The sequence below is a fragment of the Botrytis cinerea genome, chromosome 14 (assembly GCF_000143535.2).
Source record: "Botrytis cinerea B05.10 chromosome 14, complete sequence".
Lineage (NCBI taxonomy): Eukaryota > Fungi > Ascomycota > Leotiomycetes > Helotiales > Sclerotiniaceae > Botrytis > Botrytis cinerea.
In genome coordinates, this window is record NC_037323.1 from 1654521 (window position 1) to 1670429 (window position 15909).

The window sequence follows — 15909 nt, forward strand, 5'->3', positions numbered from 1 at the left end:
TGTTCCAGTACATCACCAGAACATCTCCCTTCCAAATGTCACAAGAAGATTTTCCTATAGATTTTGTTTTAGAGAGTATCGAGACCATAATGACTTCAGAAAACCAACCAAGAGTGATTTTGTTCGACGTTGGGGGCGTCTGCGTTAGTAATCATTCCTTTATGTGTTATGGCTGTGCTGCACCTGAACTTTTGAAGTATCAACTCAGAATTGCGAAATGGAAATTCATGAGAGGGTTTTAATGTCTGTTCGTATGATGGCATCTCCCCGAAAGAGAGGCGATGAGAAGCTTCTCTCGTGTCCTCTGGAAGTATGATATACTAAAAAAAAGAAGAAGACCACATACACCACGAGCTGAAGGTGCATTGGGTGAGATGGCGACGCGTCTCTAGTCGAGATTCCCCGTTTTCAATCATACATATATGTTCTACTCGTTTTGAGTTCTAACCTTACACAATATCTAACTCCTCGCAGGTTCTATCTCCTATGCAAGCAATCCTTGATTTCGAGATATCCAACAACATACCTCCGGGCTGGGTGAACTATGCCCTCTCAAAAAACAAGCCAAATGGATTCTGGTAAGCAATCTACATAACCAAACTATATACCCAAAATTCATTTACTAATACGGCAGCCAGGCACCGTCTAGAACGAGGCGAGCTAGAGCTAAATCCCACCTTCTTCGCCGGATTCACATCCGACCTCCACAACCCTTTATTCTGGACCAGTTTTTACAACTCCGTACGAGAAAAACATTCTCTCCCATCCACTATCCCGCCCATACCTCAAATTGACGGTGAATCCCTCTTCTGGTCCATGATGGACAATTCGCGGGAACTTGATCCTTGGTATTTCCTCTTTTTCAACCCCTAATTGCTAAAACCATAATACTAATGCGTAACCTAAGGATGTATCCCTGTCTCCAAAAGCTCAAGGCCTCCAAGAAATACACCCTAGCTGGTCTCTCCAATACGGTCATCTTCCCCCCTTCACATCCATATTCCAAATCCCATTCCTTCATCCCCGAAATCTTCGATGTATTTGTATCCTCCGCACACGTGCACATGCGCAAACCATCCCCAGAAATCTACGCACTGACACTCCGTACTTTGCGTGAACACTACTCTTCTAAATTTCCCAATTCTCCTCCCCTCTCCCCGTCAGATATACTCTTCCTGGACGATATAGGCGAGAACCTCAAAGCTGCCAAGACAGCCGGATTTCGTACTCTAAAAGTAAACTTAGGTCGTGCGTATGAGGCGGTGGAGGAATTAGAGAATATCACTGGGCTTGAATTGAGTGGGGATCATCCGAAAGTACCAATTGGATTGGCGATGAAGGGGAAAGCAAGAGATGTCAAGTTGTAGAATATTCTCGATCAGGAAGCAGACAGGGATGAATACGACTAAGAACATGTAAGAGATTTAGAGGTATATAGATATATGCAACGTCGCAATGCTGTGAAGCAAGGCAAATGAACAAGTAATCAGAGCAAATCGGGTATTCAAAGCGCCACCAATGCACGCATACGTACAGATATAACATCAAAAATTGGTACTATAAAACAGAATACCAGGAAAATATCTCTATACAGTGAACCCACCTTCATAACTTCATAAATTGGGAATAATAAAAGCTCGAATCCGTAACGCCTCACTATGCATCTTCATGCACATCATTCCTCCTTTCTCGGCGATCCTATTCCACCTGAAATTAAACTCTCCAATTCCCAAGGGCTTAAAGTACTTCTTCTTCTCGCCGCTCTTCCATGTTCTCTATCCCTACTTGCCCTCACTTTTCTTTTCCTACTAGACACAGCACTCAAATCTTTTTCCGGGCTTTTCGTAGCTGCGTTACTGCTGCCGCCATTTTTGACCGGCTCCTCTTTAATAGGCGAAGATGGCGGAGGTGGGAGTTTTGAAGCTGCCGGTTCTCTTTTCTTAGTTGGACTTTTAGATCGTGGGGCAATTGTGCTAGTGGTAGTGGTAGCAGCAGCATTGCGTGCCAATTTGGCAGCTTTCAACTTAGCTTTAACTCTTGCGGCATCTGCTTCACGTTCAGATGCGGCTAGTTTAGCGGCAATACTAGCCATAGTAAGAGGACTTTGTTGAGGTGGTATATTGGGTGGCCGAGGTAAGCGACTTGCGGATGTAATGGGTTGAAGTTGAACTTTTGGAGTGGGTTTTGGTTTGGGCGTTGCATAAACAGGCTTTTTAGCTGAAGCTGCTCTCGCAGCCGAGGCTCTGGTCTCTCGTACAACCGAGGATCTAGTTGAGGATCTGGTTGAGGAGTGGGCGGAGAGCGTCGGAATTGGAGTTTTGGGGAGGGGATTTTCGTTGGTGTGTGGAACGGAGAGCTGTGCTGTTGTTATTTCCTCCTTCTTTTCTTTCCTGGGAAGAGGCTTAGGTGTTGGGGTTGACATATATTTGGGATGAGATGAAGACTGCTCGAGTTGTAAAAGATCCCAAGTATTCTCTTCGATAATAGTGGTAAATCCCTTTGAGCCTGGCCTTTCGGGGCTACCTCGGTTACCATTGGTAGTTTCGCGCAGGGGAGACATCTGAGGTGGCGTCCCGGGTAGAGATGATACTGTATCGAATGTGATATCTGCTAATTGTTGTTGTTGTTGTTGTTCTTGTTGATCTTCGGTAACCTCATCATAATCTTCCTCTTCCTCTTCCTCTTCCTCTTCCTCTTCCTCTTCCTCTTCATCTTCCTCTTCCGCTTCTTCGTCTGCCTCGGCTTCAATCTCCTCTCCCCTTGTTTCTTCGGGTTCTTCTTCAAAAATGCTAGAATCAGCGTCACTCAATTCTTCCTCATCAAATTCGGGCTCCGCACGACCATCGATGCCCGAATCATCCAAGGCATCAATATCTGCTTGTGTATCGCCTTCATCCTCATATTCATCCTCATCCTCCTCCTGCACCATCGATAATTGAAGGATCTCGTAGTTGGGGTCTGCTGTAGGTTTGAAAGGACTCAAGCTTAATCCCATCTTCAATTCCTCAATATTGACAGTTTGGCCACTTCTAGCCATTCGGTGACGCCATCCATCCATCATATGGACAGCATCCTTCCATCTAGACTCCATCTTTTCCCACCCTTCTCGTAACCTTATGATCTCTTCCTCTCTGACCTCCACTTCTTCTAGTGAGACGAATGATGGGTTTGTCAGGATTGTCCGTAGATGTTCAATTACAAATTCCATCTCGGAAGCAAGATGCTCATAGGAACCCTCCATTTGTACGACCATTCCTCCTTCTTGTTCCTCCTCTTTCTCACAACCGGAAACCGTCCTTAATGTCTCGATGGTCCTTCTCACCAGCCCTCCTAAAGATTCGTTCTCATCACTGAGCCCTCTGGCTAATTCTGTCAAAAACTCATTCGTCTCCATTCTTAAATCATACCCCTCATCTTCCGTACCCATTCCTGCCCCACTCCCATTATCACCCCCAACTCCAGCGATTACGTTGATAGTTGCAACACCCACGGCTTTCCCACTGCCCCTCGCTCTTCCACCTTCACCGACATGTTTCTTCATTCCCTCAATAATCCTTTCCTTCTTTCTGACCTCGTTCGCACACTGTGCCCTTGTCTGCCCTACCAGGACCTTCATTCTCGCCATATCCTCCTTCAATCCCTTGACTGCCTGCTCGGCACTCCTTAATTGTGTTTTCAAAGCTCGTTCTGCCGCATCCGCTATCCCAACTTTCCGTTGCAACTCTGTGTTTTTTGTCGCGAGTCTCTCCATATCAGTTGTAGACCGTAAAGCATCAGCGCGCAAAGCTCGAATTGTCTGCGAGAGGTTTTCCCGTTGTTGAGAATCGCGCTGTTAATTTTTCATCAATTTAACTTTTCCATCTAATAACTCGGTGTTGAATTGCGCCTGGGATACTTACATCTCTCCTCAAAATCAAATCATTCACCACACTCATTATCTTCCCCATGGTAACATCTAGTCCCTCTTCTGATTTATGCGGGCGCGCAAAGTCAATTGTTTGCCCATTTCGTAAAAGCCCGCGAGAAAGTAGCTGGTTGTTTATGTATAGGGACGCAGTGCGCAGATTATCTGCGTCCATGTTTGCTGGCTCGAATTACAATTATCAAGTACGAGCTTTGAGAAATACTAGAAGATGTATTCGAGGCATTCATGGGCCAACTAATGTCGAAATAAATGGGTTTAAAGTTCTTCGTCGCATGAACCTTCTGTGTTGTCATGTAAACAAACAAATCGAGATTGCAGGGGTACACCGAGCATGGGTTCGCACTCGTCTCTCTCGTGATCACGTGGGAGTGGTCTGCGACGACAAGATCGACTCGAGTAATTGTCACTGCAATTGATTCTACTGCATTGCATTACATTATTTATTGTAAATGACAGAGAAATCGAATCTTAAATTATCACAGCTCAAGTAATTCTCACGGAATTGCTTCGTCGTATTTCATATATCCATCATAAATCGACGTTTTCTGGGGGAGAGGGTTGGGAAAGAGCCATCTTATTATGCGTGTTGTCTTCATCCGTAGTGTATAATGTTTTGAGCCTATGATCAATTCCAATACTCTCGTCTTTCTTACATCCCAAGACTCGCATGCCTAATATGAGAAACTCGATTTTTATGTCATTCCGATCCGCTAATGACTTCCTCCGTACTTTGGGCAAGCTCCTTTAGATATTGTGGTGTCTAGGATTTTGCAACTCAGATTGTTGGAAGAAGAGTTGGGATTCAAGACAATTCATAACCAAGACAATAGTCACTTCTTTCGACTGCGAGTGAGTATTCAGCATATTGTTTGCTGAAGTTGGGCTATGAGAATTTTGGTGAACCCCATTGGTATGCCCAACAACGGTAGGAGGTTGTGGCAAGATGGGAAATTTGGTTGGAATCAAAGTTTCATTATCATTCATGGAGGTATCGAGTTCGTTCTTGATTACTTGCCCCGGAGTGCGTTCGTATTTAGATAGAGGGAGTGACTTTGGGAGGACTCCAGGAGTGAACTTTCCTTTAAAGGAAGGTTTTGGTCGGCTTTTTCCGTGGAGAGTTAGTTTCATACACAGAGTCCTTTCATCTCTAATAAGTCTCTTCTTTACTCTTGCGTCTCAATGCGCAAACGATTCATACCAGTCCACTCTAGAGACTTGGGCTTACTTTTCGCACCGCGCACCGCGATTTCTCTTCTCAGGACCAACTCAAATGTTAGAACGAACGGGAAGTCACTATAGATTGAACGGACTCGCATGTCCATAATTAGCAACTGCTTGTACAGTCCAATATGAAAAGTACAAGGAATTCTCTTCACTGGTAAAAGATTAGTGAAAGTAAATTAACTATCTTTGTGCTGGGATAAGACGGAACCAAAAGTGATGAGGACAGAGTAACTTACTCTTGCCTTTCTGGATTCATTTATTCTGCGAGATTAACCGATCAAACGGATAAATGAGAGGATTACACATACTTACTGATGGTAATCCGATTGATACAACACGCATAGGTTTCCAAGAGGAGGTTCAGACAAGAATGAAAGGAGATGGAGAAGTAAATGATGGATGTGGTTGAGTTCCAATAGAACCCAAAACTGCAGTAGAGAAAAAAGGGTTCGAGTTCAAAATAGATTCCAACAGAGCAGTTTACAAACCTTTGCAGAATTCAGTATCAATGCAAAGATTTTCAAAGGCTAATAATAATAAGTATGTGGTTTCTGAAACTTTTCAGAATCAGACATGCAACAATCATTTTGTCTTGATCAGTGAGCTGCCATAACAAATCCTGTATGTCGTATTAAGCCCATGGAAAAACAACCTCCATGACAATAATTTCATTGTCTGCATTCTGTGATGTCTTCATTGGTTCTCTTTAATGATATACCAATACATGGAAACCCTCAGAACTACATTGACGGAGTTCAAAGAAAACTGGGCTCGTAGCCACAAGTCCACACACAGAACATACTGACTTTTCGACATTGATGTAGTACTAAAGAATGGATAGAATGATTCAATTTCGTAATTGCATCGTATCCCAATTGCAAGAGGTAAAGAGTTGACTTCAGCATTCCCCGGAAAGATAATGCGGAGGGGGTCAAGTATAACCACGTGACAGACTTCGTCCCCCACCATCCGCACACTTAAGCGAACCCACTAATTTCGAAATTGAAGAATTGAATATGTTTTGAAAATTCTCCTTCTGATTTTTTCCACCTTCAACGACAATTCATAATCCAGTAGTGCGGTCAATCGAACAAGATGGTAAGTTAAAATCGAAATACTTATGATTGCAGTATATCTGCGATCATGGCATTTAAAGCCCAAAGATCCTTGAATCCTTGAAAAGTCAAATAGCAAAATGCTTCGAGAAATTGAAGGTTGCTGACTTTTGGAATTTTTACAGCCTTTCACCAAGCTGGTCAAGAACTCCGCGTACTATAGGTGAGCTTAATTCCCCTTTCTCAGTCCAATTTTCGCACTCTAACAATCAATCAGTCGCTACCAGACTAAGTACAAGCGCCGTCGTTCCGGAAAGACCGATTACTACGCCAGAAAGCGTCTTATCACCCAAGCCAAGAACAAGTACAATGCGCCAAAATACCGTCTCGTTGTCCGATTCACCAACCGTGATATCGTCATGCAAATCGTTACCTCCGAAATCACTGGTGACAAGGTTTTCTGCGCCGCATACTCCCACGAGCTCAAGGCCTACGGTATTGAGCACGGTCTTACCAACTGGGCTGCCGCATACTGCACTGGTCTTCTCATCGCCCGTCGTGTCTTGAAGAAGCTCGGTATGGATAAGGACTTCACCGGTGTTGAGGAGGCTGATGGAGAGTACCAACTCACCGAGGCTGCTGGTGATGAGGAGAGACGTCCATTCAAGGCTTTCCTTGATGTTGGTCTTCACCGCACTTCCACTGGTGCCCGTATCTTCGGTGCCATGAAGGGTGCTTCCGATGGTGGTATCCTCGTTCCTCACTCCGAGAACCGTTTCCCAGGTTACGACATGGAAAGCAAGGAGCTCGATGCCGAGACTCTCCGCAAATACATCTTCGGCGGACACGTCGCTGAGTACATGGAGACCCTCGCCGATGACGATGAGGAGCGTTACAAGTCCCAATTCCAAGGTTACATTGATGATGAAATAGAGGCCGATGGATTGGAGGAGTTGTACCAAGAGGCCCACAAGGCTATTCGTGAGGACCCATTCAAGAAGGCTGAGGGAGAGAAGAAATCCAAGGACGAGTATAAGCAAGAGTCTTTGAAGTTCAAGGGACGCAAGTTGACCAAGGACGAGAAGCGCGAGAGAGTCAAGGCCAAGATTGCCGAATTGAAGTAAATTTTCAAATTAAATTTTCGGATATGGGTTTTCTAGCTAGGCGATAAAAATGATATTCCCTTGATACTCTAGAACTTACATATCTTGATGAATGATGAACCAATGTATTTTTAGTATTTCACAAACAAAGTTGACGAAAAAGTCCTGCCTTTGACTCGTCACTTGATACCTTGTCTGCATACGGAGTATATCTTCTTCTCGCCCCTCTGTTTGAATCGCGCCCTGGTTAAAGTGCTTACTCAGAACTTTCCAGAACTCCTTTGGGCACAATGCCGGGAACCTCGTCAAAAATGTCACAATAAGGATTTCAATCACCCCCCCTCATCATCATTATGACCTCCCACCCCTCCACATCACATCATGTTCTCTTGAAACTTTTCGCAAGAGTGAATTCTCTTTCCGCACACCTTGTTTTATGTTCTCTTTCGCATCATTGCCCATTGTTGAGTGCTCAGAAGATTGTGGATTATCAATTGTCGTGCCACTGATTGATCGAATCACATCGAATCACCGAGACTGGGTGGGTGCCGAACTTAAATCCACTTGCACCAACCCCGACGAGGACCCCCAAGATCCAACACATGACGATATTCTCCACCGCTCCACTTCATTGCTTCATTGTGTGAGAGTGTCTGATCACTATCGCAAATCGCCAACGCAATTTATAGTGTACTTGGTGGTTTGTGGCATTTGATTCTGATATACCCATACTACTCAACACATTAATTCATTCACCGTTCCGTCACAATCATTTGTGGCACTAACTTGATCATGGATTTGTACCAATAGGAACTGCTCACATCAGCGACGAGACAAATTGCGAGACATCAACAAGCGATAACAAATCTTGGTTGCGATAATTGCGAAGACTTTTGAAAAAACATCTCTTCGATAACAACCAGGAGACCCTTTCTGACAATTCGCAAGCCGGAGAACATACCTTGAAGGTTTCTTTACATGATGGAACAAATGACTGGCGTGGACGTGAGTTGGATGACACACAGCTCAAGCAGCAAAGGTTGGTTCAAGCAATATTTCAAATGAAAATTGAGATATATTGAAATATCTGCCAGCTACATGTGTGCGACTAACATGAGTTACTCATTTCAGACCCAAAACGACCTCGTATGGTTCCGAATGCGTCTGGTTCACAAGGAAAATCAAGTCCGCCTCCACAGAATGGCTCTACCCCTCCAAAGAATGAAAACGAGCCCGAAATTGCAACAACGCCTCAGCCGATTCCAAATCGACCAGGTGTATCTAGAAATACCTCTTCGGAAAGGATAGTGACGACAAATGGCACACCACCTAAAGCATCTACATCACCCAACATGTCCCGCAGAAACTCTTGGTTATCGAGCATATCCTCAAAGTTCTCGGGCTCACCTTCCAGCCATCCGAGCACATCTCCTGGTACTTCACCGGCAGCTTCCCCTATAGAACCTCCAGTGCAGAGACCTGCGGGACCAAGTGCGCCAAAAAACGCGGTGCTAGTACACGGGGTGAAGGATGATGGCGATGCACCTTACGTTCCAGCTCCTCCGCGGAGTGGACCCAGCTTCTTACAGAGTGCCTTACGGAGGCTGTCATCTTCGGGTGGGCAATTGTCTGGATCAGCCAAAGGCCACAATGGATTGTGCGAAAGAAAGGTTCTGAACGTCGATCATCACCGGGAAAGGTGTCCCATATCTGGGCTTGAACAGTCAAAGCTAAGAAGGGTAGCCTTCTGCGTGGATGTTGAGATAGCCAGTGGTCCCCGTTATATGGACGATGAAGAGTCCGATGAAATCGATAATAAAAATAAAGAAAAGATGAAGCGGTCCAAAGAAAAGGGAGAAGGCGCCGCGTTGAAGAATCCGACAAATTCTGTACCCGAGGCGGAACAAGAAGATACTCCAAAAACAAATGTTAGCAAACCTGATGAAAAGCGCACCGGAAGTGCTCAACCAAAGACCTCTGAACATGCACCAGAGGCTACAGAATCATCTCCGCCGGTGGAAAAAGACAATACCAAAAAGAAAGAGAAGAAGAAGCGCAGCGAGGAAGAGCGTAAAGCAAGAAAGGAGAAGAAACGAAGGCTTGCTGAGGCAAATGGTACAATCCCAGTTGAGTTGAAGATTGATGAGAGTGACAGTTCACTCTCACCCACTTCCAACACTGCCACTCCAAAAACCCATGCTTCGCCTACTACAGATCCTGTTCGAATCTATAGAAGATGCTGTCAATTAAGAGAAACGCCAATACTAAAGAGAATCGTTGAGCAGCTCACAGCCTCAGTAGCAACGGCTGCAATACCTGGTCTTGTTGCGAAATTGGATCTCTCTGGTTATTGGCTACAATTACCGGACCTTGTCACTTTAGGAGACTATTTAGCTGTGGTTCCCGTGAAAGAACTGATAATGGAGAATTGTGGACTTACTGATGAAGGTGTTCGTGTGATTTTGGCTGGTCTTTTGGCCGCCAAATTACCAACATACGGCCGAAAATCTCACACTCGCAAAGTGGGCCAATATCCTCAGGGTGGTATAATCGAATCGCTAGTATTTAAAAACAACAATAAAATCGGTAAAGATGGCTGGCGGCATATCTCTCTGTTTATTAATATGAGCCGGTCGTTGAAGGTTCTAGATTTGTCAAGAATTCCTTTCCCCCAGGATACTACTACACCAACGACCGGTTCTGGACATCTAAAGAAAACGGATAGTAACACGAGTCATACGAGCAACGAAGTCTCTTGCTTATTATCTAAGGCTATTGGAGATCGACTCGCTGGTCCAGAATTCGAGCTTTTGAACCTGGGCCATTGTGGCATCAACAGCGAGCAATTAGATGGGTTAGTTGATGGAATTATAAAATCGGGCTTACGAAGACTTGGTCTCGCGGGTAATGGAATCACGTCAGTAGGGATGGAACATGTTGCTAGATGGATAAAATTTGGCAAGTGCGAAGCCCTTGATCTTGTTGGTAATGATCTCAAAGATTCTATGGAGATCGTTGCGAATGCTCTTGACGAAGACAACAAAATCTACGCCTTGAGCTTGGCAGACTGTAACCTTAATCCGGATTCGCTGTGGCCTCTTTTCCCAGCTCTGGCAAAGCTGAAGAACTTCAAGTTCATCGATTTATCGCAGAACCATGATCTTTTCGAGTCGAATCCCAGTGCACTTTCTCTCCTGCGCAGGTATGTTCATTATTTTCCCGTTATGTTCGCATGACAATATTATATGCAGAGATTAGTAATTCCTGCACGATTGGACATGGTGATCCACAATATCAATCCTTGTTGCATCTAGCCCTACGGTTTCCCGTCGGCCCCATGTACCGAGAAATGATTGAGCGCTTCAGCAAGGCAAATTGCTAGATGTCATCAAGCTCTGAATGGCAATTTAATTATATGAAGACCGTGTCGGATGTAGCTGCGGCATTTTTACGGTCTCGTAACGCGACCAGTAGTTTGCTTCACTTATGTCAGCAACTTACACTGCAAGGCTTCAGTGATTATTCTCTCAGCTTTGCTAAATTTACTCTCATTACATTTCCAAGTACGACCATAGAGGACATCATTGGCTGACATATCACAGATACTTACCACGTTTGCCTCAACTCAAGCGAATACATTTGACTAATGTATCCATGACCCCGGAACAAGCCATCGCCCTTGCAGAAATCTTACCGGAGAGCCCCAGTCTTGCGCATGTGACTCTTATGGAAAATACTCAGCTAGCTGCTCTTGCAAATGCGAAAGATGAAGCAAGTCAGGAAGAGGCTTGTGCATTATATGCCTCATTGATGGCCGCGGTACGAGTCTCTCAATCAATCGTATGTATCGATATTGAAGTTCCATCAAACGATTCGTCCGAGATTGTCAGAGCCTTGGCTAAGCAAGTCGTTGCTTATTGTCTATGGAATATGGAACGTGGCCCAGTTGCAGAAATCAGTGAAGCTGTTGCTGCAATCTCTGATCCCCATGCAGCTGCCAATGGAAAAGATGTTGCAGTTCCCGAAGTATTGTTACACATTGTGGGGCACATGGAAGGAGTCCAAGAGAATCATGATGATGATGATCCAGCTCCCGATGAAGATTATGTGATTGGTGGGACAGGTGTGGTTAAAGCTTTAGGTATATGTTTGCGAAACAAAGGCAATGACTCTAGGAGGCCATCAATGGATCAAGCTATCTCCGAATTATCTAGGCCAAGCAGCAGCTCGGCCACCCCGAACAGACCTGTGAAAGGTGGCAAAGCCAAGGATATGTCAAAGAATCTATTGGGAAGTGCCAGGAAGATTCGGGCTAGATTACAACCTGCTCTAGTCAAGGAGTCGAAGGCCAGTGATCATCACAATTACAGTAAGAATTATCCATTGTTTTGCAAATGTACCTTGACTCAACTGATAAATTTAGACCGATTACTATTCCTTGATCATACATTACAAAACATGATCAAAAGATTTGAAGACGAATTTCCCGAGACCCGCTTGTCGCCATCATTACCCGGCACGGAGCGGACAACTATGACTGATAATGTATATCCACTTCAAACTGATTACGAAGGATCAGATGTTGAACCCGAACCAATCTTGGCTGAAAATCAACCATCAGATGAAGAGGGAGCACACGAAGAGGGTGGAATTCGCCCCACTCTGTCTCGTCACAACTCCGATGTCTCATTGGCCTCTAAAGCACTTTCACAGGAAGAAGGCAGGATGCATCGTTTTGGTCAGAAAATTCGTCGTAATCTTATTAAACCAGAAGGCGAGGACAAATTACATGGAACTACGGGGCACGAAATTCAACCAGCACATCTACAATTTTTAAGGTCCATGGTTGAAGACCTCCATGGCGAAGACATCAGAAACAAACTAGAGACCCTAGGCCCAGACGCTGTGATAGCCGAGCTGAACAACGAAGCTAGCATTCTTCGACAGAGACTCATTGAGAATGATCCTGAAGGTTGGCAGAAATTCAAAGAAAGCCAAGAAGCTATGCAAAGAAATTCAAGTGTAGCAAATATTGGCTCAAATGGGATAGTATCTGAGAGTGCTATCGAGTAAGATTCAGATACCTTGTATTTTGGACTTTGAGATTACTTGCATGTTTTCATCAGCATGGCGTGGTTTTTTGTGCTACTTATTACTACAGTATACTTCTTACATAGCGTTTTATTTATTGGATAATATGACGGGAATGTGTATCACTAAGGAGGTGAATATTTGTGCAAATCTTGTGGCGTTGAACAGGGGAGGAGGGCATTTATAACACAAAGCCTTGAATGAAGGGTTGTACAAGTAGATTAGATAATAAGAAGCATAAGTTATGATGTTAGATCGGCGCATATCAACATTTTAAGATTGACGGATAATGTTTATGAATTCATCTTACTTTAAAGTTACCAACGTAATAAATAATACACACATATGAAGTACTTCTAGATCTGCCATCACTCTCGACACACACACATCTTTCTATACATTGAATACCAGGTGGCGAAAGAAAACTTGCATTCATTAACCTCATAATTCCTTATCCATCCACAGTACAAAATTATCTAAGCGGCAAAGCTGGTTTCGCCAACAACGTATTTTAGTGATATAGTAAATAACTTCATTCATTCATCCATCCTTCCTTCCATAGCAGAACCAAGAAAATCCAAAGCAAACCTCCTTCGCAGGTGACCTATCAATTAACGCCTGTGAATACCTAGGAGATGATGGACGATAAACGCACACAACTATCCATTTCGAATCCTTTATCTTGATTTCCACGATTTCCTACCTTTTTCATGTCTTTTTTTCTTCCCACTCTCTTTTTGATGGCTCTGTCATGAGAATTTCATCCCATTGATTTCACAAATCACGTGAAGTCGCTCCGTTCACCTGTCGTGCAGCTGCATGATCCCCGCATCTGCGTATGAATCCTGAAGTCTCCGCTCTTTTCACATCAATGAACAATCCAGTCCCATAACTGCAACTCCGCCTCTATCTTCTCATTCTTTCATCCACTTCATCTCTCGCTCGCCACCATTCTCCTCTTCCTCTTCCAAAACCATCGCCCTTCCATTCTCAAACCCACCAATAGTAACAGGCTCCCAGGATCCCTTGATTATCTCTCCATTCCCTTTCGAAATCTTCAGATTACTATTATTCGAGCCCCGCTCATATAGTCACGCGCTCATTCTCCTCTCGCTCTCGGCACATGCCTCACATACTCCGCCCCCAAACACGCGCGTGTGGCGACGCCAGCCATCGCCGGAAATTATCTCGCCGTTTACGACAGGGGTGTTGGTGAGGGGGTTGGGAGGCTTGGTGTAGGAGCGACGACGGGGGGGAATTTCGGTGGGGGGAGCGGAGCCGCTTCCACCTCCGTGGATGGGAAAGTAGGGGAGAGGTTCGAGGGGCGAGGGTGGCGTGAAGGGAGGTGGTGGCGGGGGACGAGAAAATGTTTTTGGAGAGCTGGAGATTGAGGAGGGGGAGGTAGTGAAATCGAAAGAAGACGAGGAGGTTCTTGAGAGAGCGAGGTTGTCGGTATCCAATTTTGGGGTTTCATCCCTGTATGAAAAGATATTCATATCGGACTTTTCGAGGAGAGGGGTAGAAGGACGACTTGGTGGGAAATGGTATTGTACTTTTGTTGTAGGACAGCGTTTCCTCCGTATGAAGATTGTGATGCAAAGAAAAACGATTCCGCTGAGGAACAGGTAGGGAGTAGGTATTTTGGAGAAGAAGCCATATGCATGTGTGCGAGTTAATCCCGTGATGGGTTCAGATACGACGGGCATGATGGATGGATGGTGAGATGAGTCTCGTGATCTCTCTTGTAAAGTTGTCTCTCTGGTGTCGGGGTATTGACAAAAGATTGGAGGCTGAGAGAGTAATGGATGAGAGGAGGTGAAGATGGGGGTGTTAGATAACTGTATATATATATAATGAAGTAGATGAAGTATGCATTTGGACAAATACAGTTGGGAAGATGGAGGCTTAAGTAGAGATTGGAACCGGGTACCTCAAAATGGAATAATGGATTAGAAGATTCTTCGCTAAGGTTACTTACCAGAATCGAGGACAATAAAACAAAAACAAACCGAAGTTGCTGTCAGCAAATGATCTTACTCGCATGTAGGAGCATCGCAAAATGTATGTAAGGTAAAACCATTGGCATCCATGTGGAAGAGACTGTCAGGGACATGCAAGTAAGTCCAAGGCACTCGTGAGATATTTCCTTTTTGCCCTCTTTGGTTTTAGTATACCAATGGTGAGGAGGCAATGCGATACAAGCCCAGATTAGATGGGGGGGCGTATGAATGGAGCTTCTTGGTGGAATACTTTTAGAGAATCCTTGTCAGGCTTAAAGGATATGTCGAGACCTCCAACCCTGTTTCCGGGTTATGCAAAACACCCCACTATAATCCTAGTATTGTACATACAGAAGGTCTTGCTTCAGCCCAACTGGGTAAGAAATTTGGGGAGAGTGCAGGTTTTGGCTGTCGTTACTAGATGCTTTGTAGATTAGCTTGTTACCACGTTGTAGTTCCCATGTTTTTCTTTTATTGTTTTCTTCTTCCTGTTCTGCTTTTGTATAGGGTCAGGCATGGGTTCTACATATTCCATTGACCGCAGAATCCCAATGATTGCTCTACATACGGGGAACATATCTCCAGATATCTTGCTGAGAAAGATATCTATCCATCACTTTGCACCTACTCTGTATCTCCACCTTTCCAACCTTCTGACCAGGACCTCTCCATCAATCACCGCCAGAAAAGTCACGCGGAGAGGCCTGCCCAGTTAGCCAAAGAGTGGTAGGAAGGGGGTTCCACTCGTAAGGCTGCACGGAGGTGCTACTGTACATACTGGCTACAAGGCTAGATTTCCTTCGAATCCCTTCACGAATCCCGTGGAGCGATCGCCCGCTTAGTGTTCCAACATTTCTATCGCGAGACTTTCTGATTATGGTAAAGTCAGGAGTTGATACAGCTCTCCTCATCTCACGGTTGAGCGTCACAATGTACCAAACTGGCAAAATCTGGCTATTTTCGGAGATTTACTGGTCTCAGATTTCGTACGAATCGTACTTGGTAGGAATAAATAGGCTTGGAGCACTGGGAAGCACATGGCTTGATACTTTACTGGTACATAGGTACCATTCTACGCCTACCTGATGTGCCGCTGTATTATCGCAGCGCATAGCATACCATTCATTTGTTCATCATCCTAAGAGAAGTGCGAATCAGATGAGGAATTAAACGTCAACAAACGCGGCTGGTTGTGCCGCCGTATTTCGCACCAATCTCATGTCGATGGTGGGATGAGATGGGTGGATGAGACGGCGGTCGCTGGATTGCAAATTTGCTGGGCTGGTAATGTTATGTTGCACCATAGGGTTATTGTACGTACAAATGTAAGCTCGGCGTTAGAACCAACAATCGGAAAGTTGGTGATGTTTATGGGATTGTGATTCTGTTGACCGGTGAATGTCTGCCTGCATGTAATATAGCAGGTAATGCATTAAGATGTGAAGGTAGAGAGGTTGTCTTGGTGAATATCCGCAGTTGGTAAGTAGGCCTTCTGAGAGACCCATGCCAAG

The 15909-nt window shown here is 44.7% G+C and overlaps 5 protein-coding genes across 5 annotated transcripts; 3 read left to right on the forward strand and 2 right to left on the reverse strand.

Annotated features, from left to right (window-relative positions):
• Nucleotides 1–7: 7 nt before the first annotated feature.
• BCIN_14g04210 (hypothetical protein) lies at nt 8–1503 on the forward strand. Its single transcript, XM_024697230.1, has 4 exons — nt 8–143; nt 475–578; nt 639–848; nt 908–1503. The coding sequence occupies exons 1-4, from the start codon at nt 36–38 to the stop codon at nt 1365–1367; spliced, it is 882 nt and encodes a 293-aa protein (XP_024553045.1). The 5' UTR covers nt 8–35; the 3' UTR covers nt 1368–1503.
• A 24-nt stretch (nt 1504–1527) lies between these two features.
• Nucleotides 1528–4207, reverse strand: BCIN_14g04220 (hypothetical protein). Its single transcript, XM_001547841.2, has 2 exons — nt 3900–4207; nt 1528–3829 (listed from the first exon to the last, which is right to left on the reverse strand). The coding sequence occupies exons 1-2, from the start codon at nt 4077–4079 to the stop codon at nt 1676–1678; spliced, it is 2334 nt and encodes a 777-aa protein (XP_001547891.2). The 5' UTR covers nt 4080–4207; the 3' UTR covers nt 1528–1675.
• Nucleotides 4208–6172: 1965 nt separating this feature from the next.
• Bcrpl5 lies at nt 6173–7449 on the forward strand. Its single transcript, XM_001547842.2, has 3 exons — nt 6173–6247; nt 6390–6427; nt 6482–7449. Exons 1-3 carry the CDS (start codon nt 6245–6247, stop codon nt 7326–7328), a joined length of 888 nt encoding a protein of 295 aa, XP_001547892.1. The 5' UTR covers nt 6173–6244; the 3' UTR covers nt 7329–7449.
• A 213-nt stretch (nt 7450–7662) lies between these two features.
• BCIN_14g04240 (hypothetical protein) lies at nt 7663–12721 on the forward strand. Its single transcript, XM_024697231.1, has 4 exons — nt 7663–8346; nt 8439–10509; nt 10910–11676; nt 11731–12721. Exons 1-4 carry the CDS (start codon nt 8286–8288, stop codon nt 12378–12380), a joined length of 3549 nt encoding a protein of 1182 aa, XP_024553046.1. The 5' UTR covers nt 7663–8285; the 3' UTR covers nt 12381–12721.
• Nucleotides 12722–12810: 89 nt separating this feature from the next.
• Nucleotides 12811–14331, reverse strand: BCIN_14g04250 (hypothetical protein). The gene has a single exon (XM_024697232.1). It carries the CDS (start codon nt 14102–14104, stop codon nt 13490–13492), a length of 615 nt encoding a protein of 204 aa, XP_024553047.1. The 5' UTR covers nt 14105–14331; the 3' UTR covers nt 12811–13489.
• Between the last annotated feature and the right edge of the window lie 1578 nt (nt 14332–15909).